The following is a 24,186-nucleotide window of genomic DNA, read 5'->3' on the forward strand; positions in this document are numbered from 1 at the left end:
CTGAGACAAGACTGAGGGGAACACATACGGAATTATAATTTGCTTATGATGTATGCATATGAAAAAATTAGGCTAACAACTCTGCATTTATTTAGAATGCCACAAGATCCTAAATGATCAGGAGCAGTCGATTCTTTATACTTCAGTTTCACATGACAGTTTCTCCAACAAAACCTAACGTATTTATTCAATAAATCACTGGCAAAAAGACCAACATTCAAAATAAAGAATGTTAACTTACAAAAGTCCAGTATGAAAGCAGTTTAAACTCTTGGGGAAAAAAAGTGTTAGCTTGTTGTGACTGCTCTTGGAAAACGACAAAGCAAGCAACTGCCCATCATTAAATAAAAGCAATGCACTGTTACCAGTTGTTCAGCAAAGAAATAAAACCACTGCAGGAAAATTAACAGGTGATTAGTGACTCTCTTACTGTGGAACAGCCAAGTATTTTGGCTTTTATCAGCATCTTCTTCCCTATGAACTGAACTCCTTGTTAAGCAAAATTTTTGGATGAAGACCATTTTCCCGAGCTATCTTAATTCCATTCACATTGCTGTCATACTAAATAAGAGTCCAGGGTCACGCATTCTGACTTGTTTCTACAGTGTCCTTACTGACCAGGCTCTACAAAATGTCTTGCAAAGGTATACTTACAGGACATAAATTATTTTAATATGCCTTCGGGGGTAAAAGCAACAGCATTATTATTTTCTTGACACAGTCTCAAACTGACAGGGAAAAATTCCAGGGGAAAAAAAAAATACACTTGATGGCACATTAACTATACAGGTAGAATTTCTGGAATGGGACTTATATGGCAGCAGAGATTCAATTGGGTCTGCAATTCCCAAAATATTCCATTTTATGAATCATCAAGAAAAGCTCTACAAATGAGTGCAGTTCATGTTAAATCCAAGAAATACATTACTCACCAGGTTGTGCTTAATGAGCTCCTTGCCAAACTCAAAAGACGGTGAGGTGCTGTCTGTTAAGTTCTTGAGCTCTGCCTGGAATTACATACATTCTAAAATTTTAACACGAAAACAAAAAAGCACACAAGCATACATGGAGCTTCACATGAGCCCAAAAGCTGACAGAAAGACATCTCCAGTGGTGCTGGGTCACTGGAAGATTTTTGCCTTCCCACTTCTTTGTGATGATTTTTAGCAATTGGATAATACATATAGACACAAGGTCAAAAGTGGACTGGGAAAACTGTTAAGACCACTGTGCACACATGTGGACAGATGGCTTAATACCAGGGAAACCGAAATAGGTGACATTCCTAAGAGAAGGACACAACGACAAGATAAAGGCCATTATCAACATTGCTGATTAAGATAGATAACAAGGAAAAGAAGCCTGTACAGAATCTTGAACTAAAATAAAGGTGAACTGAAGGGCAGTCCAATAGATACCTCAGCAGCCTTCCCATTGTAAAGTCGGAAATGGTTACAAGCCTTAAGGTTAAGAGCAATGGTGCTGTCAGGAACTTGCTGAAGATAAACAGCTAGCACTTCCTGCGATACATCATAGTAATCCAGTTTGTAATAGCATAGGGCTACATATACATTCAGAGCCAGGTATTCCCTGCAGGAAAGAGGATTAAGGAGAACATTTAAATCCCACCAGATAGTTTAACTACAGAACATTAAAATCAGTGATAAAGCTCTCAAATGTCTATACATCTTTTACAAACACATCAAAATCGGTGTTTCTGAGAAAAGCTTAGAGCTTTTAGAGCTCTAGTTTGTTAGCTAAGATTGCACAGATCCAGATCCAGATTCGCATTAGTTTTTTCAATGGCAGCTACTGCAGTGTTAAAGAATTACCTACAAAACTTCTGGTTTGCAAATCTGGGAAATGGTGGCAACTTCACACTAAGGAAATTCACAGAACATGAGTGCTGTATTTGGCCTGGCAGAATAGAATTTTCTATGCAATACATGCAAAGACATTTAATATGCACATAAAACTTGGAAAATATTTTAATGGATCTTTTTATGTTATACCAAGTACAATTATTCCAAAAAATCCTTGCCATTACAAGCTATCAAGCCAGAAGAACTAGACACAGAAATAAGACAGGCATTTGTGGAAACAGTAAGTAAAAGGATAATTGTTACAAAGGTTACTCGTTTAGCTTTGAGTGATTGATTCTACAGGACTTGGAAGTTAAAATGTCCTCCCCAAGCATTACATGACATACACATTATGATGGACTTCTCTGAAGCATTCAAGAGGAGATACTGCTAAAAGATAGCTATGTATTCTGGGACAGCTGTTTCTATTTTATTAAACAATACTTCCAGCCACTTAAGAATTCAGTTTGTTCATTGTTAAATTCTGAACAAAGAACTTGCAGAATATATGATAGGAAAGCCATCAACAAATGTCATAGCAGGGTAAATAGAAATGGAAAGAATTTCAGACTTAAAGGAATGCAAGGAACTCTCTACATAAAAGCTGAGAACTGAACCCTTCTTAAAAAGGCTAAGAGGTGAAGAAGAAGTCAATAATCACAAGCAAGGGACACCAGACTGGCCATCAGAGGGGAAAAAGGAAAAAGACAAAGCAGGTACATAACCATATATAATTTCAGAAGAAGTAAATAACAAAATAAAAAAAGATCTCAGAAGGAATTACACAAAAACATCACTAAAAGCAAGCAACAGAGAACAGACTTCTTTTTAAACATGCATTTTTCAGTAGTGCTTTACAATGAACAAAATTGAGGGGGCTGCAACTTGTGCACATTTTGTGGTGGGAAAGGGACATAGTAGTTGGGGAAAATTCCTACTTTCAGAAACCAAGCAACTAAACGGAATTCAAATACCAACAGTCTCAGAGACACTGGAATAAAGTTTAGAGTAGAGATGCCCACCGATTATCAAGAAGAATGCGTTTGTAGATATCAATAGCTTCTTGGTAGTGGGACCGCATGTAGTGGATAGATGCCAAGCTAAGCTGATCTTCTGTAACGTCTTGCAGATTCTGATGAGAGCTCATCAGTTTCTTCTCATCACTGAACTAAAAAGAGTGTGACACATTCTCAGAAGAGTTCAGTGAGAAAAACCATTTTAATTAGCTGGATTAGTTTTGTCCTTGCTGGCAAACGGCAGGTGATTCATATTAAACATCTGGAAAACCTCTGTTACTTTAAAGTTAATTTAACCAGTGGACAAAGCCAAACATTAAGGAGGCAGACCAGTTGAAACTAGGTAAGTGTGAGGCTAAAACTAAGTACACGTTTTCCTTTAATGTGTGATTTAGACATAATTACATTTCACATGCCTTGATGGATAACAGGGGAAGAGCTGAATTAATTATTTCACAAACAGAATTTTGCAACACAAGATTGGACTGTTATTATTCGAGCCAGCAGAAGTTTTGCTGTTTGTAGATCCAAATCTTATTTCGCTTGGATAACAGAAAAACACAAGACTTGCCAACACACAAGCACAAATTTTCACAAGACTTCTTTACAGCAGTAACAAATTCTCTTTCATCAGCTCCTTAAAATTCCAGTATCTTTAACTAAATGGTTTAGTTTTAAAAGCATTGCTGTATAGCATGTAACACACACACAAGGATAAAAACAAAGAACAGAGTTAAACATACCCATTACATTTGTGTTATAATAGTAAAGTTGAGGCTATTCACCTAATCTGTCTACTCAAATCACTTATTCTGATATCAAAATGTTTATGGTTGTATTTTTTACAAACTTAGGGAACAAAAGATAAGTAATCAATGTAAATCACTTGGCTAAGCAAGTCTTGACAAGACAATGGAATAGAAAGAACAAATCGACCTAAAACTAGGAACCAGAAACTTTAGTGGGCTGGTTGCCCAAGAAGCTTGGCTATACCACATGAATCAGCTAAAAATGTGCCCTTTAGGTGAACTTAACTAATTATAAAATAAAGACCACACCTCTAGAACTTAGGATGCCTGCCTCCACCTGAAGACCATCACCCACTGAGCTTGCGCAGTAAAATTAAAAGACGCTGCACCTTTAAATGAAGACAAGGCACTATACACCAGTCTGCTTTAAGATATAGAATTATAGGCACCAGTAAAAGGTTGATAAACAGTGAGTATGGTAATTATGCTAATTTACTATGTATAAATGAATGACTGTTGTAGTGCCGGGTGCCCTAGCTTTGCAGGGATACCCCCTAGCACCCCTTGCTGCGCAGAACTGGCAATAAATAGCTAATACCTCAACAATGTATGTTATTGGCTTGCACACTGGCTGAACGATCCCACAAGTTTTGGGACAACAATTCTAGTGCTTCCCTTTGCAGGTTCTGCTGATTCAACAGTAATTATGAATTTCTCTTACATACAAATTCTATCTTATGTATTCATTTTTCATCTATGTGCTCAGTTTTCTTCAAACCCTTTTCCTCCCTCTTTCAGCCAGTCACAAAATGATACTCCAGTACAAAGGCAAGAGAAGTTGCTTAACAGAACTAAAGGCAATGGGCTTCAGAGTTTCGCAAAACCGTTTATGTCCAAAGACTAACTAGATGAACTAAGAATTATTCAACTTCTCTTTATCGCAGACATCTCTAAGTGTCAGTGTCACTACAAAAATGTTTTAAGATTTCTCTCTTAAACTTAATGGAGATTTAAGTAAAGACAATCTGACATCAAAGCTAACATTCAGGTTTTATACTTTCTTTCAACTCAGTCACTTCAGGAGCACAATATTTGTTAAGTATAACACAGGATGGTAGAAAACCAAATTTAAGGGAAGATAGCTATGTGTGGTAAGTGAAATAAGCATTTAATTCTTGTTGAAATTAAAGTAAATTTCATGTTATAAACAATATGACTTCTTGGATACTGAATGACTTGGGAGGATCAGTAATAGCATACAGACCATTTTGGTCAAACTGCTAAGTATAAGACAGCTGCAAGTTAGGAAAACCTGGCACGCTTCAAAGAAAAAGAAATATAATGGCTTATACATTTCTGATTCTATTCAAGTTCCAGGTTTCTCATGATCAAAATTACCATCAGTTTCCTGTTGTATGACTTATGTGAAGTGTGTTGGTAAGACTTTGCTTAGATATGTGCTGAGGGCATCTATTCTGAGATCATGTTTTCACACTTACTTTCTCCTCCACATTTTAATACAGTAGGGTGGTTATGGAAAACATTTGTTCTTCTGCCACCACAGACATTTTAATTATTCTGCCAGGTTGCCAGCATAAATTACACATTACCAAATTGAAAAGAAAACAAACAACGAATGAGCGAAGAAAAGACATCATACCTTATGTGCCAGGTGAAAGAGTAAACGGTTCTGGAGACGACTCTTAGGTGCTGAAAGGAAAATTCAGTAAGTATCACTGCAAAGAACAACTTAGGGTGTGTCTTTTTTATTTTTAACTCTCTTTCTCAATAGACATGCATGCACCCTATTCTTTCATTAACTAGCCCAAGTACAGTTCTTCACTGACACAGCCTTTGCACGTCATGCCCTGGGGCAGATTCTACCAATTTTAGAGCGGTTTAAAAGCCTTCCTACTTCCTATCTTCATTCCCTGACATTTCTTTTTAAATCCCTGTTGAAAATAACTTTTCATTGGCCTCTGTCTTCCATGAGCCTTAAAAAGTTTACCAATTGCACTATCATTTCCCTGCAGGGCCTTCTGGATAATTCTCTGGTTTTTTGTGACACGCAGCACAGCATCTTTTACAAAATAAAACGCAACAGTTAAACTCATGAACAAGGCTCCTTCTACAATGTGTCACATTTGAAGTGAGTTGTGATTCATAATTCTAGGAATCTTGTCAGCTTCCAAGGTATTGCAAACCCCATTGTTGCTACCATTTTATTGTGTATGCACGTTACATTATACTTAGTTCTAATATTTATTCTGTCCTCAGGAACAAAAGGCACGTGAAAGAATCCTGCACTCAGAGCAGATAAGATTCAACCTAAGATATGGGGAGACATTTAAGGGAGACATCTCCTTTTTAGAGCCACTAAAGTTCATGAAATTTCTTGCTCTAGCAGGATTAGGAATACCATTTAACTCACTCCATACGACACAAATTGTTAACTGCAGAGCTTTAAGTCACTAGAGCACGCCTTGTGCTTCACTGAGAGTGATAAAGGTCCTCGTCCAACAGAGCTATTAATTTATTTTGCAAGCAAACTTCCAAAAAGCCTTCCCATTTCCTGTATTTTCTTTAGCGTACTCAGTTAATGAACACTCTCAGTCTTGCTCAGACCAACCAGCTGGCAACCTATGTTCCACAGAAAGGATGCACATGGAATCTTTACAAAAAGCAGACTTACTTACTGTGTTTATGAGGCCACAGAAGTGCAGAGTTAGCAGAGCAATGGCCTGTAACACAAGGCTATAATTCTTCTGACAACCTAAACCATGAAAGAGGGCTCAAACCACCAAAATGTCTTCCCTCCCTGCCTCCAAGATGGAATTTTCTAGTAATAAGTTAGATTTTTTTTTTTTTTTTAAAGCAGTTTAGGGAGAGTTTTCCAGACTTCTTACTCTTTCTCCACATAGTAAGAAAACTTTGTAACACAGTGGACAATGCCAAAATCCAGGCCATTCTCATCAGGTTGGCTGCGTAAGTCTGCCCACCTACTTCTGATAGGTATAGCAATTATTTCTCCCCTTTCCTCCTTACCAAGCTATGTTATTTAACCATGTTCCTAGCAAAAGAGGACAGTGAATTGTATCTTTAAAGAACTGCTATAACAGAGAAGTCCCAAAAGGCAAAGGCAGTATGAGAGTGTTCTTACAAAACCACATCTTGCAGGGTATTACTAGCAGAGCATGGAGTTGTTAAGAAGCTATATGGTCTTCAGTCTAGGATATATGTGGGAATTCTCATTAGCCTAATTATTAAAGAACAGAAAGTTTTTCTGATCTACATCAATATTGTATAAGCAGCAGTAGTAGTATAACTGACACGACAGTACATTCTAGAAATTATTTCTTCCATTGAATTAGAAAGTTAGAGTACCTTAATCTAAATGCATGTTCTTCAAAATGTAGTCAGCAATGATACTGTGGTAACTCCACATGTGCCCCAGCATTAACTGATAGGTTTTAATATCAAAGTTTAGAAGGGTTGCACATGGACCCCACATGTGCTTTTGTGCGAAACTTAAGCCAACCACAACCACCCTTCACAATTCAAAACATTTGGTCATCAAAGCCTCTAAAAATACAAGCAGGACCGATTGTGGGATTTACACTGAAAATAACATATTGTATAATCACCATACTATGGGTAAAGACACTAATGTTCCTGTTCTGAGTAGGTTTTGTTACTTTTTTTTTTTTTGAGTGGGTTTTAGCATTAATTTCACTGTGAAAAATGTGGCTTGCAAGCAATACTCCCTCAAGAATCTAACCCAAGGAATTCTTGTTTCACTGGTCAACCAGTGACTGCAGTGCTGCCCTCGCAAACCTGGCATCTGATCTGACATCAAAATTATTATTTACTTCTTGGCAAAGCTGAAGGGTTAGTCCATGTTATTTTACACCTAAAAACAGGCAAAGGATGAAACCTGAGTTCTCATGGTGTGCATAGATATATGGAGGGAGAAAAAATGTCCTGCTTCCTAAGATATCTATGATACTATCCATTTGACATTCTTTAAAGTAAGACACTTCTACCTAATGTCAGCCAGAGAAGGAGAGGGGCAAAAACAAAAAAAACCCCAGTGCTATCGATATAGTAAGCAGAACCATGGAAACATTCAGTATCAGCAGTTTCTTTTCTCCCAGTGCCAAATGCATGTTTGGGGGCAAGACAAGGAAACTTATGAACAAGGTCAGATTAGCTTCCAGAAAGAATTTGGTTATGAATATTGGATAAAGCTGTTGTCAATCACTGGAGCAGGAAGTGATACAACTGCCTCATCAGAGATAATGATTTTTAAGGGACATTAGGCTTGTTCTTTTATTACTCTCTGCTGCTACCGAATTTCCTTGTCACTGATCTATTAGTGCTACAAGGAAGCACAATCTTCTTTTCCTGTCCTACTTTTTCAAGGAGACAACTGTACTTTTTTTTTTTAATCAGTACTAAGCAATCTAGGGATCATAACAAACATGATGACAATGCTACATGGCAACAAACTCACCCCGCTCCAGGTCTTCAGCACAAGGCCGATACTAGACATCACTGAGGTAGCTGGATAGCATATATTTCTTTCCAGCTAGGAAACACATTGATATTCCTACGCTATAATTTTTTATTTTTGTCATGATCAGTGCTGATGTTCCAGGCACTAAAGTCATAGCTGACATTGATCTTAAAAGTGTTCCGTACATTTTTATGTGCTGACACTGACCAGGCACCTAGCAAAGTATTGTTAAAATATAATAAACAGCTACAATAAGAGTGAAGACAATTATCTCCACTAATCATTAAACAAAAAGTTAAGCTCACTAGAAATGGCAGCTCAGACTCTTGGTGAGTTCCATTTTGCTGCCACAGGCAGTAAGAAGTTGATGAAATACAGTCGTGAACAAACTGACATTTGTGCCCTCTCGTAAGAGTGCCAGACAATGCCGGTCATGCACCCAGCATTAACAAATCCCATCTAGCAGACATAATGCATACACTATAGCAGCACTTCACACATTAACAGATGTAGTACATATCTTAAACATACGTAGCAGGAGCTGGTAGGAATGGAACAGGGCTGAGAAGGCTCCAGCCTGACAGCACAGAAAATATGACCAGAGGAAACCTTATTCTCCTGTCCCTGAGAAACAACACCCGGCTCACCTGAATACGGTAGCTGAATGAAGCCCTCTGTGCGTCAGAACCACAGTCTCACTGGTGGACAGAAAATGCAAGGGTATGGGAAAAATGTTTGGAAAAACTGTGGTCCAACAGTGAGGTTCACACTTATACACACTTGAATAGCTCCACTGTTCTGTAGATTTCATTCAAGAAAATTCTGAGGACATTCACTGAAATTTTCACATTCCCAAAATACTTAAAAAACAGTTCAGCTATGTTCAGTTACTTGCGATATAGACATATTTCATTTCAGTCATGCCTAAGCACAGTAAATTAAGGATCACCAAAAAACTATCAATTATTCCTGTTCTGTAGCTTCCACTATACTTTAAAAAGCAAACCAAGAAAATAAGGTTAGTAGTTTTTAAAGTTTAAATATGTATAAATCAATTTTTTTTTCCACTTGTGTACTTTGAAAGTTCCACATATCAAACTCTGCTGGTTCAAAACCACAGCTAAAATGTAATGAAAATGAACTACTGTTCTCAAGAAATACAGTACAAGCAGAAAGCAGGTAATTTTGCATGTAGGTGAACATGCAGTCTAAAGAAAAAGAAAACCCACCAACTTTTCCATGCCCGCTTGTAATTGCACATTTTCACTGGTGACAGCTATCTGACACTTGGCAAACACTAATACATGCATAAGCAAAACTGGTTTGGAAAAATGTCTTGTTCTTACTAACCCATCTCTGTCCTGCTTTTGTACAATATTGCTCCTTCCAGTATAGACTGTGAAATGAGAAGTAACTCTGTTCAGTTAAACCACATTCAGATCTGACACACACAGAGTTGTGAAGAAGTACAGTAATTACAAAGCTTTGTCCATCAAAAATTACAAGGGAGAAAAAAAAAAATTTAATGACTGGTTCACCAACACAACCCTGTCTGTACATGAATCTTTAACTGTAAAATTTCGTTTATCCTAAAAAGACTTTTTCGTAACAGATTTAACTGCAGCCCTATTTATGTGCACATTTTGTGGTTTAAAAGAACACTGCTCATTCTTGTGTTTTTCTTAATGCAGTGCTAGCCAATGGCTTCTGAGAGCACTTCGCAGGCTTCTAAACACTAGGATCAGTTGCCAGGACCACCATGTAAGTGTGCCAGGCCGAGTTTCTCATCCTTGCAAGGCACAGGAACTGGGAATGCAACATAAGGTTATTTGGTTTCATAATTAAAAAAATAGTAATTTATTATTATTATTTATTAAACCAAGATCAAGACTTTCAGTCTCATTCTCCCAAGACTAGATGGGCTAGCACATGGCATGGAAAACATATGTTCAGCCAATATATGAGAGCACAGACGCAAAAGGAGTAAACAAAGCATCACTTGGCAGCTTCACTATGGGATGACTATGAAAAAACAGTAGCTGACTTGAAGTAACTCTACCTTCACCCCAGATCCAGGAACATTAGTAACTGTAATGTAAGGGGACAGCAAGGAAAAAGGAGAATCCAGAAATATCTGAGAGGAATTTGGAAGAAAGCCTAGAGGAGATAAAGTACAACTGTAATGAAAAACCTTCAAAGGAGGATTTTTCTTTATTGCCTTTTTGCTCTACTTCTTAGGTTATATTTGCAGTAATTCTGGTTTATATGACTTTTGATATACAGATTTATTCTTTCCTGAGAGAATGTACCATGAAGTTTTAATTAAGTAATGACAAGCTAAGAGAACACTTCACATCTATTATAAAATAAATACAAAACCTTGCTCCACGAGAGATTGTGGACTATATATCTTGTATGAAATGTAATAATTACCTCATGGCTTTTAATGCCAATTTCCTAATTTTTAAGCACCCTACATATTTTGTCTCAGACAATTAACAATAATTTTCTTAAGCAACAGTACATGGCAAGAAGGAACTTCTATTTGATTTCTAGATATTTACATGTTTGTGTGGAAAATCTATTCCAGCAAGCTAGCTGACATTTATGTTCCCTTTCACACAGAGATTCCATCACTGTAGAAAATTAGAATTATAGCTGAAAATAAATTATTTCTCCCTCATTTGTTTTATCACTATGCTACTTTCAGGGTCTTAGCATAACTGCAGCAATAAACAGCAAGCAGTGTGCAAGAATTCAGGCAAAATAATCCCAAAATAGCAATGGTAAGCAGTCCAACACTAACACTATCTACCATTTTTTCAGTAGTATTCAAAGCAGTACTGGATAAATGTTGTTCTAGAGACTTCACCTGTTGTGTCTATATACAATGAAATATTTTGCTTCTTCAGGATCTTTGCAAAACCATGGAAGAGATCACAAGATGTGATGGCCTCAGCTGTCAATAACATATTGTGAACACCCATCACTGACGCAATCCTAAAATGTTAAAAAAAAAAACCCTAAAAGAGGAACTGTCTTGAGCAAAAATAAAATGGTTCAACTTCAGCGTAAGAACGACTGAAGTGATGGGAGTGGAAAGGGGAATATACACCACTTGGAAGCCTCCAATGGAGAAAGAACAAGTATAACAAATCTTCAGCTCTGAGTGCCTCCCCACCAAGCTTAAGCAGCCAGCAATCATCAGTATTGCAGTACTCACAAGAAAGGTTTAGCACCTCACTATAAAAACTGACATGCTGTCCTTTTTAAACAATTACATAAAATCAGGAACTGATACTACTGGCGTTAGCACTCAGTTATTCTCTGTTCCCTCCCTCATCTACACTCCCTACGTCTTGCACTCCTTTTTTAATATTCCTGCCCTTGCCTCCAGCACCCGAGTACCACTAACTGCACCCCCTACCCTGCCTCCCACCATGCTACTATGAACTAATCTGAAGGGGCAAGAAAAAATTAACCTTCTCTCAATTCCAGCTCACAGTTAATAAAGGTGCATGCCCAGCTGTGTATCTGTCATCTCTAGAATGGATTTCTGTAATTCACGTGATGTGAAGCTGATAACAATGACTCCAACTGGTATAGGATGCAGCTGCTTGCTTCCCCCATGGTTTAGGTCACAATGACACCTCAAGCTCTATTGCTCAATTATTTTGGGAGTCCAGTTCAAGTCCTAGATTGTAATCTCCAAAGCTCAAGTTTGTGGTACATTAAAGATTAAATTATTATCTGTGAATATTAAAAATGTACACACATCACAGCACAGATAACACAAAGCTCTCTGTGAAATTTTTTACAGTTGGAAACAAAACATTTCCAGTTGTGCGATTCAAGCTCAATGTGATCTTTCAGAGGATTTTAAAGGGATACGAGAGTGTAATTATTTGTAAAAAATACTACAATACTGTCCTTTTTGAAGGCACTCCTCCACAGTAGCAGAAAGTACACAATTATTTTCTCCCTACCCTATTTTCAGCCCAAGAATAGAAGACTAAAGAAAGAAAAGCAAAACCTCATATTTCAATAAGAGTTTTATCCTAAAAAGGCAAGAGTCAGAAGTTGACCAAAAACATCACTACTACTAATTCTGCTTAGAAAGCACTGAGATCTATGGTTATGGGAAACAATATAAATCACTAAGATAAATAGAAAGTGAATGGGTAACAAAATTAAACTGCAGAAACGTTTTTAGGCAGTAAAAACTGCCTTGGAATCTAATTTCCATTCCTCTTCTTTAAATGATCCCATGCACGTTCAGATTAAAGTGAAACTGTAACGACGTGACTGCAGTGAAGTCCACAACTGGAAGAATCAGATACCTAATATCTGACTGCTAAGGCAACAAGACCACATACTAAGTCACTCAAACTATGCAAACAAAGTCCTTGTCCACATCAGGGAGAATGCTGAACTCTCTCGGATGCTTATTTTTTGATATTTTCACTAGCCTAATTAGCTACATCTGCACTGGCTCAGAGACATGGAGCCAGCCAAAAGAAAAGTAACTTTCTGTTGCTGGTCAGCGTATACTGGGTTTTGTACTTAGAAATTAACAAGAGAAATTATTTTCCAGATGCTTCTTTCAGTTCCAGCTGCTCCACCTGCCCAAGGTATTTTTAGAAAGCAAACTGCGTCATAACTCTTCTGTTAAATGAAAAAAAAAACAACCCAACCCCAAACCAAAAAAAACCCTAACCAAAAAACTTTGCTCAAAAGTATCCTTTATTCCTATGAAAAAAAAAAAAAAAGCATTTAATACTTTCTCTAGAAATCACTTTAAGTGTTCAAGTCAAGAAGTAGTTCTTTCCATCAGAGACATGCATCTCACCTTTCAAGGCTGCTTGTTCAGCTTGCATATACATTCCCAGGAAAAAGTATGTACAGGCAAGGTTCACCCACACATCTGGATTGCAAGCTGGTTGTTTGGTTAAGGCCTCATATTCCTGTAACAGAAGAGGGCTGATTTTTTAAAAATGTGTAATAGCACAGACTCATATTAAATATCATTTTCTCTTTCACCATTTTGCAATGTATCATTAAATTACTGAGATCACACAACTTATTCTCAAGTCCATTGGTGTTCTTACAACTAAATTATTACATTTTAACCAATGGCCCTAGCTCTTTTTTGTTTACAGCAATAGACAGACAACAGGGACAAGCAGCACTATAAATCTTCACTGTAGGAGCACGAATTCTGTCAATATTGAAATTATAAATATATAATTATATAAATAGTTTTTCTATATTATTAATATACTATTATTTATTTTTATAAAAGATTAATATATTAAAGTTATAAAGGCATCAACATAACCAACTTTTCCTCAGTCTTTTCTGATGCTTTCCTAACTTCTCCTCCAGTCAAACCCTGGGAGCCATAAACACCAGGGAAATCTCTTTGTGCATACTTACTACAGCAAGTGTTAAACATGCTTTCATAAACCTGTAAGTAGTGTCTTAATATACATTAAAACAGTGGTCTCCAAAGTGGGGTGTGTGCACCCCCGTGGTTGTGCAAGACAATACCATTGGGTGCAGGAAGAAAGCTTTTTTGGTACGCTTAATAACCAAAATAAATATTTTTTAAATAGTGTTTATTTCATCTTTATCTCACCCTTTCTTAATTTCTATTTTTATATTATGTAATTATAAAACATACACATTAGTACAGTAGTACATGTATATAATTTATTAAAAAATATATATGTATGTATGTACATTGGGGGTGCATGCTCAAAAATTTTTTACTGATGGGGGTGCATGACCAAAATTGTTTGGAGACCACTAAAATACAAGCCTACAAGTCAGCATCGGGCAAATTCAAGATTTCCTAATAGATAAAGATATAATTATAGTAATTATTACTAAATTGTGTCTAACTTCACCATTTCCCATTTTAAGATAGACAGCCAACAGCTACAGAAAGCCACTAGATACCATATTCTGGTATTTCTTACACATCCACATTCATTACCTATCCTTAATACTGCCACGTAAACTGCTTCATCTCTTATTTGCAAAACAGTAAAAACTTAAGAGATCAATCTTTCAATCTACTATTTTTTAATTAAAAAAAAACCCAACTTTGCAGCTGCTGAACAGTGATAGTCTTGAAGATAAACACCTTTGCTCTGCATAACAATAGTTACTAAAACCAGAGGCAGGGAGACCTCTCGATGCCATTTTTTTTTCCTCTGTCAGGTTTCTGTTAAATTACTAGGAAGGACCATCCCAGTGAAGATGCATCCTGCTGGTGCTCCTGCTCCCCACCCAGCCATGTCCAGCAGGCAGCAGAAGGCAAAGCAGGCAGGGTCACATGAGGTTTTCACAAGACCTACTGAAAGAACGCCATGCACAGACTCCTAGTCACCATAAGCCTCTCATCCCTCCCAGCAACACAACCCCTTGCCGACTCTGTACTCTTCCTCCAAACATATGAATTCGAACTTCCCTCTGCCTAGGGAGAGTTTACCAGATTGCGCCACTATGCGTGGAAGACTTCTTACCTCTGGGGGAAAGGCACAGATGTATGTATAGCACAAGATAAAATAAGCCATGCCCAAAGGACAGTCGTGAATCCCAAGAACAGAAATATGCTGACAACAATAAAGATTACAGTTTGCAAGCATAAAGAAATTTTTTTTCTGTTGCCAAGTGAAAGTAAACTGCACTCTCAAACAGAGAAAATACTGGTAAGGTATGCCCCTTAAAAGCCAGCTTGGTCTTGCTAGTATTTCAGGGACTAGCTGTCCTTCAAGAAGATTTAAAATAAATAAATAAATAGGAAAAGAAAAAAAATTTACATAGAGGCCAACCTTTCCTACTGAGGCCAGTTCAGTCTTGATGTAGGCCTGTCAAGGAGCTCTGAGAGACAGGCCACTGTTGTTTATTGGGACCATCTGGAATCTTTCAAAATCCGTTCAGATTAAGTGCACCCAAAGGTCTCTTTCAGCTATGGCTTCAGGCAGATTAATTAGAAAAGACAAAGTGCATAAACACAAGTCATGTTCTGGCTTGGCCATTCAAAGTAAGCAGTAAATAAAGAGTGCTCTAGCAGTACCAATGTGAATCTATGGAAACACAGTAAATAAAAATGAGGACTATTAGTGTTCCTTACCCTGTAGTTCTGGGCCATGAGCCCAGACTATATCTCGTTGCCCCTTTCCTCACTAAAAGGCATTCAACATCAGTCTCTCAAAAGACTACTGCTTCACAAGAGCTTTCCCCTGTCCTCTCCAAAAAACCAACAAAACCAAACAAACTAAATATCCCCAAAGCTTTCCCAAGAGTCAACCTGTGGGGTGTTTTTACCAACCAGGAGCACAACAACTTCATGCTATTTCACCCTCCTCCACCTCTCACACTTACCACAAGACACACACACTTTTCCTCAAAAGCAGGCTGCCAGGTTGATTGCCTACAACTATGGACAGCTACTGACAATGCTGAGGCGAGCAGGATTCTGCTCAGTGCCCTTATTACTTGTCTGGATTCTCCAAGCCCATAAACACAGATCCTGAAGAGCCAATAAACAGGCCAACCTATAGGGCTGCCCCACAAGTGCTCAAAGGAGGTGTGGAGACACTCATTGTAACCCTGCTACAGTCATGACAGAAAACCCTAGAGAACTTCCCTGAGCCAAAAATCCATCTTTTACTTTTTAGCTTCAGCTGTCAGGAACTTGAGTGTACCTGTATTCTCACACTTCCAGCAGAAGTACTCAAGGAAGACCAGATACTGCTCATGGATGAGCCATTACCCTAGTATAGCCCTGTTCCTTTCATGATATACTATTTGACTGAAATGATCCTGAGCAAAGTCAGGGTAGGCAGGAGGTTCCATCCAGTGAAGAGATGGACTGGCTCCTGATTCTCTGCTAAGAGGGAGGCAGCAGATAGGAGAGACTGTTGCAGTCACTGGCTGTAGTTTGTGAGATTTTGACAAAACCAATGCATTGAAGGCTCTGGCCCGGGGATCGTGCTTTGCTCTCACGTGTGCAGCTGATAGGCCAAAGTGGCATTACCATGTCTGGCAGCTGTACCATGCCAGCATCCTGTGTGCCTAAGCCCAATCAGAGGGTGCAGCGTGCAACTGTGAAACCTTTTCTTGAACCCAATCTAGCAGTGCACCTGCCCTTGCCAATTCCTCTCTTAAGTTGCCAGTACCTCAAATATTTCTAATAACTCTCCCATTTTTAGGCCCTGTCTGCTTCAATTTATAAGATCAGGCAGCTCAGAAACAGAATCATCAGACTGATGCTCTCTGATTCTGGTCCTTGGGTGACACTGGGAAATTTTTCAGGAAAGGTTTAAGATTAGTGCTATGAACAAGTCATGGCAGAAAGACAGGTGGGTTTCTCCCCATTAGGGACAGCAGATGTGGAAGACTCCAGAAAACTAATTAGATGCTGTCGTGCACTAGGGGAGTTCTGGTTGCCATATGATGCCAGCAAGACACTAGCCACTCAGTGTTAGCAAAAATCAATTTATCAGTGAAGGAAGCTAAACAGTCTTCAGGGAAGGACTGCCACCATGACTGCTGGAAGAGTCAAGTCCAGTGCAGTACTATTTGTAAACTGGTGTACAGCAGTAGGGATGATCCCACCAGACAAACCAGTGTCGGTGGCATATCCATTGAGAAAGGCATCTACCTACTAAGAAGAGGAAAGTGTGACCCTAGTGAAGCTGAGGTTAGCGCTCTACCTAGAGAATACCTGACTGTTGGTGTGCCTGTGATAAGAGAATGTGAATTCTCTCATGTGAACATGCCAGATATTTTGCTGTCATTCTCTCTGAAGATATTCTTGGAGCTGAAGGTTTGTGCATTTTTCATTTTTTTCCCTGCTTCTCCCAGTAATGCATGACAGCCACCTCACCCCAATTCCCAAGCCTCTCCAAAAGTTGCCATGCAACCAGCACGCCTGGCTCACTATGAAAGTACTATAAATAAAAGGATTAGAGCAGCATAATTTCTTAAGACCCTCATCAGGTATATGGATTACAAACCATGAACTGGGAATATCGTGACACAGATCACGCATTGTCACTTGCAGGCACTTAGGAGTGTGAATCATTTAGATAGTGTGTAATGTCACTCTGGAGAAATCTGCAGAAGCTTCTATCCATAGCATTTTATTTACACTGCTCTTGGCACTCCCCAGAGAGTGCTCCAAGATCTAGAGGCTATAGATAACCAAGGAATTTGTCCTTGAGAGTACAGCAACAATGCTTCTGTAACACAGCAGAGAAGATACAGTATTACACTTCAACCTTGAAGCTGATAAGCAAAATGCAATTCAGCCTCCACAGTCAGCACTCTTTTCCCTTGATTACTACATGCTTGGGAATTACAGCTACGGTGTTCTGTCCCAAAAGAAGCTAGGCTGAGATGCACAGGCTCATTTCCCACATGCCACCACAAAATGACAAAGTTATCAGGACTCATGCCTGTGCCAAGAATCAGTCTTAAATCTGAAAAGGTAGGCCCTGTGATGTCTCACTTAAAAAACAGACACAAGTAAACCAACCACAAACTATGCACACAAACCTTTTATTGTCCCTACTTGGTCAGAAAAACAGGAAAAAGACGACGAATGGTGCAGTTTTTAAAAGCCTGAATCAACAGCATCACCTAGTGGTGAATCAAACACCACATACAAAACCTAATCTCCCAAAAAAAAAAAAAAAAAAAAAAAGGCTGTTACTCTTTCGTTGAAGGAAACATTTAAAATCGACTCTAGCTATAAAAGCACCTATTGGGTATTCCAAATAGCAAAATTTATTTCAAAGGAATTGCAAATTCTTTTGTATACAAACATTTTTCTCTTTTTAAACTTTCACTTCCTATTAACACCTAACATCTATATAGAAATTAACTACAGCAACTAATTTTTACATTCATAATCTTTAAATTGCACAACTGTAAACATGAATATTAAGTTACCACTATGTCCTATACTACTATTCTACATTCTATACTGTGCATACTGTCAATTTGATTCACTGAGCATTTCTAACATCTCCAACGGATGTTTCCTCTTCAGTTTTTCAAGGGGGAACGTGCCTTGTGACCTTACTCAGGAGCCTTAGAAATTCTATTTCTGCCTCACATATGAATCTTGGGCACTTGACCATGTATTACTATAGTTAAACACCTAATTTTATCTAAAAGAGAAAATATAATCATTGTTCTATAATCTATTTCTCTATGGTTATTTTCTTTTGTTAATACTTAAAATTATTATCCGTTTTTGATATTTCTTCCAGGGAAAGCAAGTTAAAAGACTGCAAAACCAGCTATACTTCACAATTATTCTTCACAGTGAATCGTGATGGAAATGTCCCCCAGCTGACACTGACTGAAACCAATATACCTTAAACGGTGCAATACCACATTGTATGGACCCAGCAATTCACATCTGTAGGAATACAGCAATGAGACAAACAATGCTTAGGCAGACTGAGTTGTTTTCAAATCTTTGCTGGCTTATACGCAGCCTTGTGGGTATCACCACAACACTCCACAACACTCCCTGTTCTGGTGTGCATACTGACTCCAGCCCTTGGACGTACAGAGCAAGGCAGACAACAAAAATTTCTTAAGACTTCTACAGAGAAATACGCTAGGACAACTAAGAAGATAAAGGGATCCCAGGGACAGCAGCAACAAATTGATTGGCAACAAATTGAGTTTCGCTGGAGACACAAATGGACGCAAGAAAAGAATTGGATATGGACTCATACACTGAAAGAGACACAACAGCACTGTATGGTGAAAATATTAACAATGTAGGCATATTTGAATAATCCACATGTCTTTTAGTGACGTAAAGCTTTTGGAAAATAAGAATGTCTCATTTCATTGAATTACCTAATACAAGAAAACATAGAGAAGAACAATAAAGTACATTAAATGGCCAGGGGCATCAACCTCTAAGGAAAGAATTAAAAAAGCACGCACATTACAGATAAGCTGCACAATGAAGACAAAGGCATAATTAAACCTGAAAAACGAAACTGTGAAAAACTAGCTGTAAAAAGGGAATGGAAAATTTAGGACATGAACTATAACATTTAAAAGGACAAATTAGGCTACGGAGCCTAGTATTAAATCAGACAGTAGGTAACATTTAAAAAGGTCTATTTTCATAGGCAATACACTTCTTTTCAATCCAAACCGCTTTCCACAGCATCTGCCTTACTACCCTACATTTGTTACCTTAAGTGGCTGGCAGAACTGTTCCCCATTACAGAACGTTTTCCTCCTGTTGTCATCGCTTTATCACAACATCCCGTTTTCCAACCTCGGGGAGCAGGATTTCCCCACCTTACCTCCAGCGCTCTCTTGTAGTCACCCAAATGAAAGGCAGAGTATCCGATCCAAAGGTCAGCATCCTCCTCCTGTTCACCCACGTGCCGTTTAAACTTTGTAGAGAAGAAAGAATAAAGAATTTGGACAGCTGCCACCCAGTTTATAAGGCCCCACAGGCAATCTAAGTAAATACTAGGCCATCTTTTTCCTCGGATGGTTTGGCAGCTGCGGATGCTGCTGGGGTGGAGCTGCTCTCGTGTTTCTGAGGGAAGCAGCACGCAACCCTCACCTGCCAACCTAGTTCTGCGAAGCGACGGGAAACGCTGCCGCAGCGGGGCCGAACGGCCGCAGAAGGAGGCGAGGGGGACGCAAGGCAGGGGAAGGGTTCCCCTCGTCCCGCAGCCCCGCCGGGCACGGGCCCGGCGACGGCGGCGCCGCTCTCCCGAGGGGAGCGGGAGAGCCAGGGGGCCGGCGGCCCCCTCGGGCCGGGGTCTCCACCCCCGCCGCGGCCGTTACCTCCAGCAAGGCGATGGCGCCGGTGAAGTCCCTCAGGGCCAGGAGCTCTTCCAGCTGCGGCACCTTCTTCCCTTTCTTCCGCCGCCTGTCCGCCGGCGGCGGGGCACCCCCCACGGCCGGCTTGGCCCGGGAGAGCATCTAGGCGGAGAGCAGAGCGGAGCCGGGTCAGAGCGGGACCTCGGCGGGGCTTCCCCCGCCCCAGGTGGGGGAAGCGCCGCGCCCACCCCGCCGCCCCTCACCATCCTGCCGCCGGGCCCGGGCTCCTCGCTCCGCCGACGGCGCCGTTGCCAGGGTAACAGCGGGACGGCGGAAGGCGGCCGGGCCCACCCGCGCGCGGCGGCGAATAGGCGCCGGCTGGCGACCTGGCGCCGCCGTCGCCCGGGGTTCCGCTGCGGCGGGCGTCGGTCTGCGTGGCGGCGGCGGGAGGGGGTCAGGCCCCTCGGTCAGTCTCTCCAGGTGCTGGCATCCCGGACACGTGAGCCCCTACGACCGGTGGCCTAGCCCGGGCACTGAAACCTCCACACACACCTCCCCCGCCCGCGTGCGGAAGGGGGAGTCCCCTCACCCGGGAAAGTCGTCGGAAATGGGGTTTCAGGTGAAGACAAGAGGCGCCGCGCTGATCAGGTGCGGGACACGGCCGCAGAAACGGACTAACGAGCAACCGCTTGGCACGTCACCAGCCCCTTCTGTCCCCCTGTCCTGTGCCCCGCACTGGTTCCTCCCCACCGCCCCGCAATCTCCCTCTTCCTTTCCCCAGCTTTTGTCCTGCGCCTAAACATCCCACAATAAGTCTCGTGCAATCCCAAAATGCCCTTCCCTGGCGCGCCGTAACGAGTCAGCAACCCCTCAGTCTGCAAGGTGGTCCGGAGAGGAGGTTCCGCGGAGCAGGGAGCTTCTCCCCTTCAGCTGGATGGGTTGATCGCTCTCCCGCGACAGCCCTGTGGGGAGGGAATCCCACAGAGGTTTACAGTTTTCTGGGGAGCATAGCCACTCCCATCTGTCTTTCCGCTATTAAAAAGATGGAGAGCATAGTAGAAAATGTGAGGTATGTGGGTTGTGTACATCCGAACTGCATACAGTAGCTGTTCTCTCTGGCAAACCCTGGATAATTTTCAAGCACTGCCTGTTTCCTGTAGCATCTCTGACATTGCAGTTTGCTGCAAATAAAATAGATCTCTCCTCGTTACAGAGGAACACCGTGCGGTGGAATTCCCCAAACTTATTTTTATATTGCCTGAATTGCACCATGAGCAATTCCAGGGCAGAGGACCGCTACTGCTGATGACTCAACTAGCCAAAGAATACATGGACAGGACTAATGAGGTATCTGCATTTCCCCTGTTTTTCCTTCACTGAGAAGAAAAATTCTTTGCACTCCATCAGAAAAAAAAGAGGCTTTTTTTGGTATGAATAAATATATCCTGTCACACTGTAACGTAGTTGGTTACATCTGTAAGGTAGTCCAGCAGTAAAGAGCTTCATGCTGCTTCTTCAGAGTGTGGGTTCCACGTTGGCCTTCTCCTGATCACTTCAGGATGGCTTGACCCACCACGATGATACACCCGGCTTGCAACTGTCCCCGAGAGGTTACTCTGCAACCAGGAACCACAGGAGGACAACAGCACCGCGATGGCGTCCCTTGCTTATGAATGTGCTTTCGTACCACAGGCCATAAAGAAGCAAGGCAAATAATCTACTCTCCCAGAGAGAATTTCTCTGCAAGAAATTAATTTTGAGTTAGTCAGTCAAAGTGATAAGGAATGTGTGCTAGTGATTTGGTCTCCTTTTATAGCTCTTCTCTATTAAGTAAGGTATTATTTCTGTCAGGGGAAAATTAATTTTCTGTAAATAATTCTGAAATTATTTGCCTTTTCAGAGATTTGATTTTAAGTGGGTTTTTATGTTGTCAAGATTGTATATACAGACTAATTCATATAATACAGATATCTGCCCTCTTATCAGTTGTCTAGGATTTTCTATTATCTAACAGAAAAAAAAATTCAGCAGGCTAGAAGGCTTAAGAGTCTCCTCTATCAGAACCCTGTGAAATCAAGAAAAACATCTAGATTGACAGGGATATTGTAAGATGCCTTTTTCCTTTCAGATTTTAAACAATGCCTCAGGAATACTTAATTTCAAACTGCAAGAAAATAATAATTGTTGTAAATAAGTCGCAGTCATTTTCAGTACTGCCATAGCATATTCTGACTCTGTACAGTAAGCTAGGAAAACTGAAGATTTTGGTTTGAGGTTTGTTTTTTTTTTTACTGTACAAATGCCAAAGTAAAGTGGGTAAAGGAGGAGAAACAGAAGCAGCAGAAGGTGTCACTGGTGAAGGTGTCATATTTTTCACTGAAATGCAAGCAGACAGACAGTACAATTAGGTAAGTTGTTTGTTTTTTTTAAAGTAACTGAAAATATAATTTTACTACATTGCTTTCTTCCATTTTTTATACAGAGTCTTTCACAAGATCCTGCTGTTCTAAGAATCAGCATACTAAATACAGCTAAAATATAGACTCAGATGGAAGAAAGCTCTCAGCTGCTCCACTGGTTTCTCCCATTTCCTAGTGGCTTTCTGAATTCTTATGTGGTGGGACCAAAGCTGGGGAATGTGTGAGAGCTAACCATGTTCAGTGTGAGTGGGTTAGCTCTGGGCACAAGGACAGTGTCAGCTGAGATAAAAAAGTAATAGCAGCCAAACCGGTTCCTTTTTATTTGCAGACAGTGCTTTGCGTGGCACTAGTGGGACTCCAGCATCTGCCTGCTTTGTGGGAGGGATTTTCTTGACCAACAGTTTTGTGATCACGCAGAGCAGGAAGTGCTCAGAAGCATGACATGTTTCTCTGCTGCCTGCTTTTTGCCTGTCAGGGGGGACTCCGGTGGGAGACATCTAACCTTAACTATGCTTTGGAGGCAAGTCCCCTCAGCACTGCCTGTAGACACACACCTCTTCACGTATAATTTTGTTGCCTCCAAAAAGATGATGTGTTCCATAAGGGTTAGCTTCAACTGAGCTTCAACTCACCTGCAAGATGAGAAAGTAAAAATTTATTATAACTGGACATAATAGTCTGGCTTCCAATTACAAAACTGGAGACACGTTATATGTAAAGCAGAACTGTAGATTACATTTAATAGCAAGGATCCTTCTTAGCTGCTTCAGCATGACTCAAATGGAGTTCTGGCACGTTCTCAGCAGGCAAAGCTGTGACTGCCTGTCAGATCATTCCCTCATAGGTGAGGTCTACAGCAGTCTTAAAGGACAAAGTGGTGAGTTTGGTTGTGATTGTAAATCAATCAAAACCATAGACTTTGCCATCAGAAGGGCTGCTAATTATAAATTGCACAAGTCAACAGGTGGGCCATGGGCTGAACATAGTGTAAAAATTATCTCCTGACTTGTAGAGGTGCTACCTGTACATAGTGTGTGAGCAATATAAGTAGGGGGCAAAATGCTAGAATTTGGCATTATGGCAATTGGTGTGGACTCTCTGCATACAGGAATGGTCTAAAACCCATTCAGAGCAGTAGGAGTTTCCATTCATTTCTAATGTTCACCGAAGTCAGTTGTGTAGGAAGTCACATGTAATTTAATGCTGTATTCTCACCAGCATCACATTGACCAAAATATTTTTGGCCTGTCTGGTGTAGAAATTATTATTAAGATGCAGACCAAAGTAGGCAGAGATGTTAGAAACTTCTCCCCATATGAAATGCCAAGATGACATTTCATAAATTAAAGACAAGTGAAGAAGTTCAGCTACTCTATTAATAATGCTGGAAAACTGCTGCAGTTCTTACCACCACCATTCTATTAGCCAGTGGCATTATCTTGGAGGCTGTCAGCTGTAAAATGATTAATGATCATGTTTATTCCCACAGAGAATTGCTGGGAGAGGGAATTGACTTACATTGATAGCAGCAAAAGGGAAGTCATGCACCTGTGACTAAACACCAAGATAAGCATCAGAGAGTGTAATGAGTGTTTAAATAAAAAATCAGGGAGTGGAAAGTGAGGTCTAAGAAAAGGAGAGGAAGGAGGGGAAGGAAAGAAAAAAGGGAGAGAAAGAAAAAGCAAGAAGTGGAAAAAAAATCATCATATACCAAAGCAAGAGGTTAGGAAGTGACCTTTGCATCAGCAGAAATCACATGCTTGAAATTCCGTAATGTCTGGGTATGGTCATGTTTTT

At 40.2% G+C, this 24,186-nt stretch overlaps 1 protein-coding gene across 6 annotated transcripts in view; it reads right to left on the bottom strand.

The window, feature by feature from the left end:
- The window catches only part of IFT56 (intraflagellar transport 56), a 50,721-nt gene extending 30,393 nt beyond the window's left edge, over positions 1-20,328 (bottom strand). For 5 of the 6 annotated variants that reach the window (XR_012654437.1, XM_075057769.1, XM_075057770.1 and 2 more), the window contains exons 1-8: positions 20,233-20,328; positions 19,994-20,131; positions 19,498-19,590; positions 12,993-13,107; positions 5,288-5,337; positions 2,885-3,030; positions 1,419-1,590; positions 933-1,007 (exon numbers count right to left, since the gene is read on the bottom strand). Coding sequence is in view for 5 of the 6 variants with exons in the window: in XM_075057769.1 (XP_074913870.1) it covers positions 933-1,007; positions 1,419-1,590; positions 2,885-3,030; positions 5,288-5,337; positions 12,993-13,107; positions 19,498-19,590; positions 19,994-20,131; positions 20,233-20,235 (792 nt within the window). In the remaining variant the exon portion in view is untranslated. Of the gene's footprint in view, positions 1-932; positions 1,008-1,418; positions 1,591-2,884; positions 3,031-5,287; positions 5,338-12,992; positions 13,108-14,982; positions 15,004-19,497; positions 19,591-19,993; positions 20,132-20,232 lie in introns of those variants that run through there. The other variant, XM_075057771.1, reaches the window with a different exon arrangement.
- Between the last annotated feature and the right edge of the window lie 3,858 nt (positions 20,329-24,186).

This window comes from Buteo buteo, chromosome 26 (assembly GCF_964188355.1).
Source record: "Buteo buteo chromosome 26, bButBut1.hap1.1, whole genome shotgun sequence".
Taxonomy (NCBI): domain Eukaryota; kingdom Metazoa; phylum Chordata; class Aves; order Accipitriformes; family Accipitridae; genus Buteo; species Buteo buteo.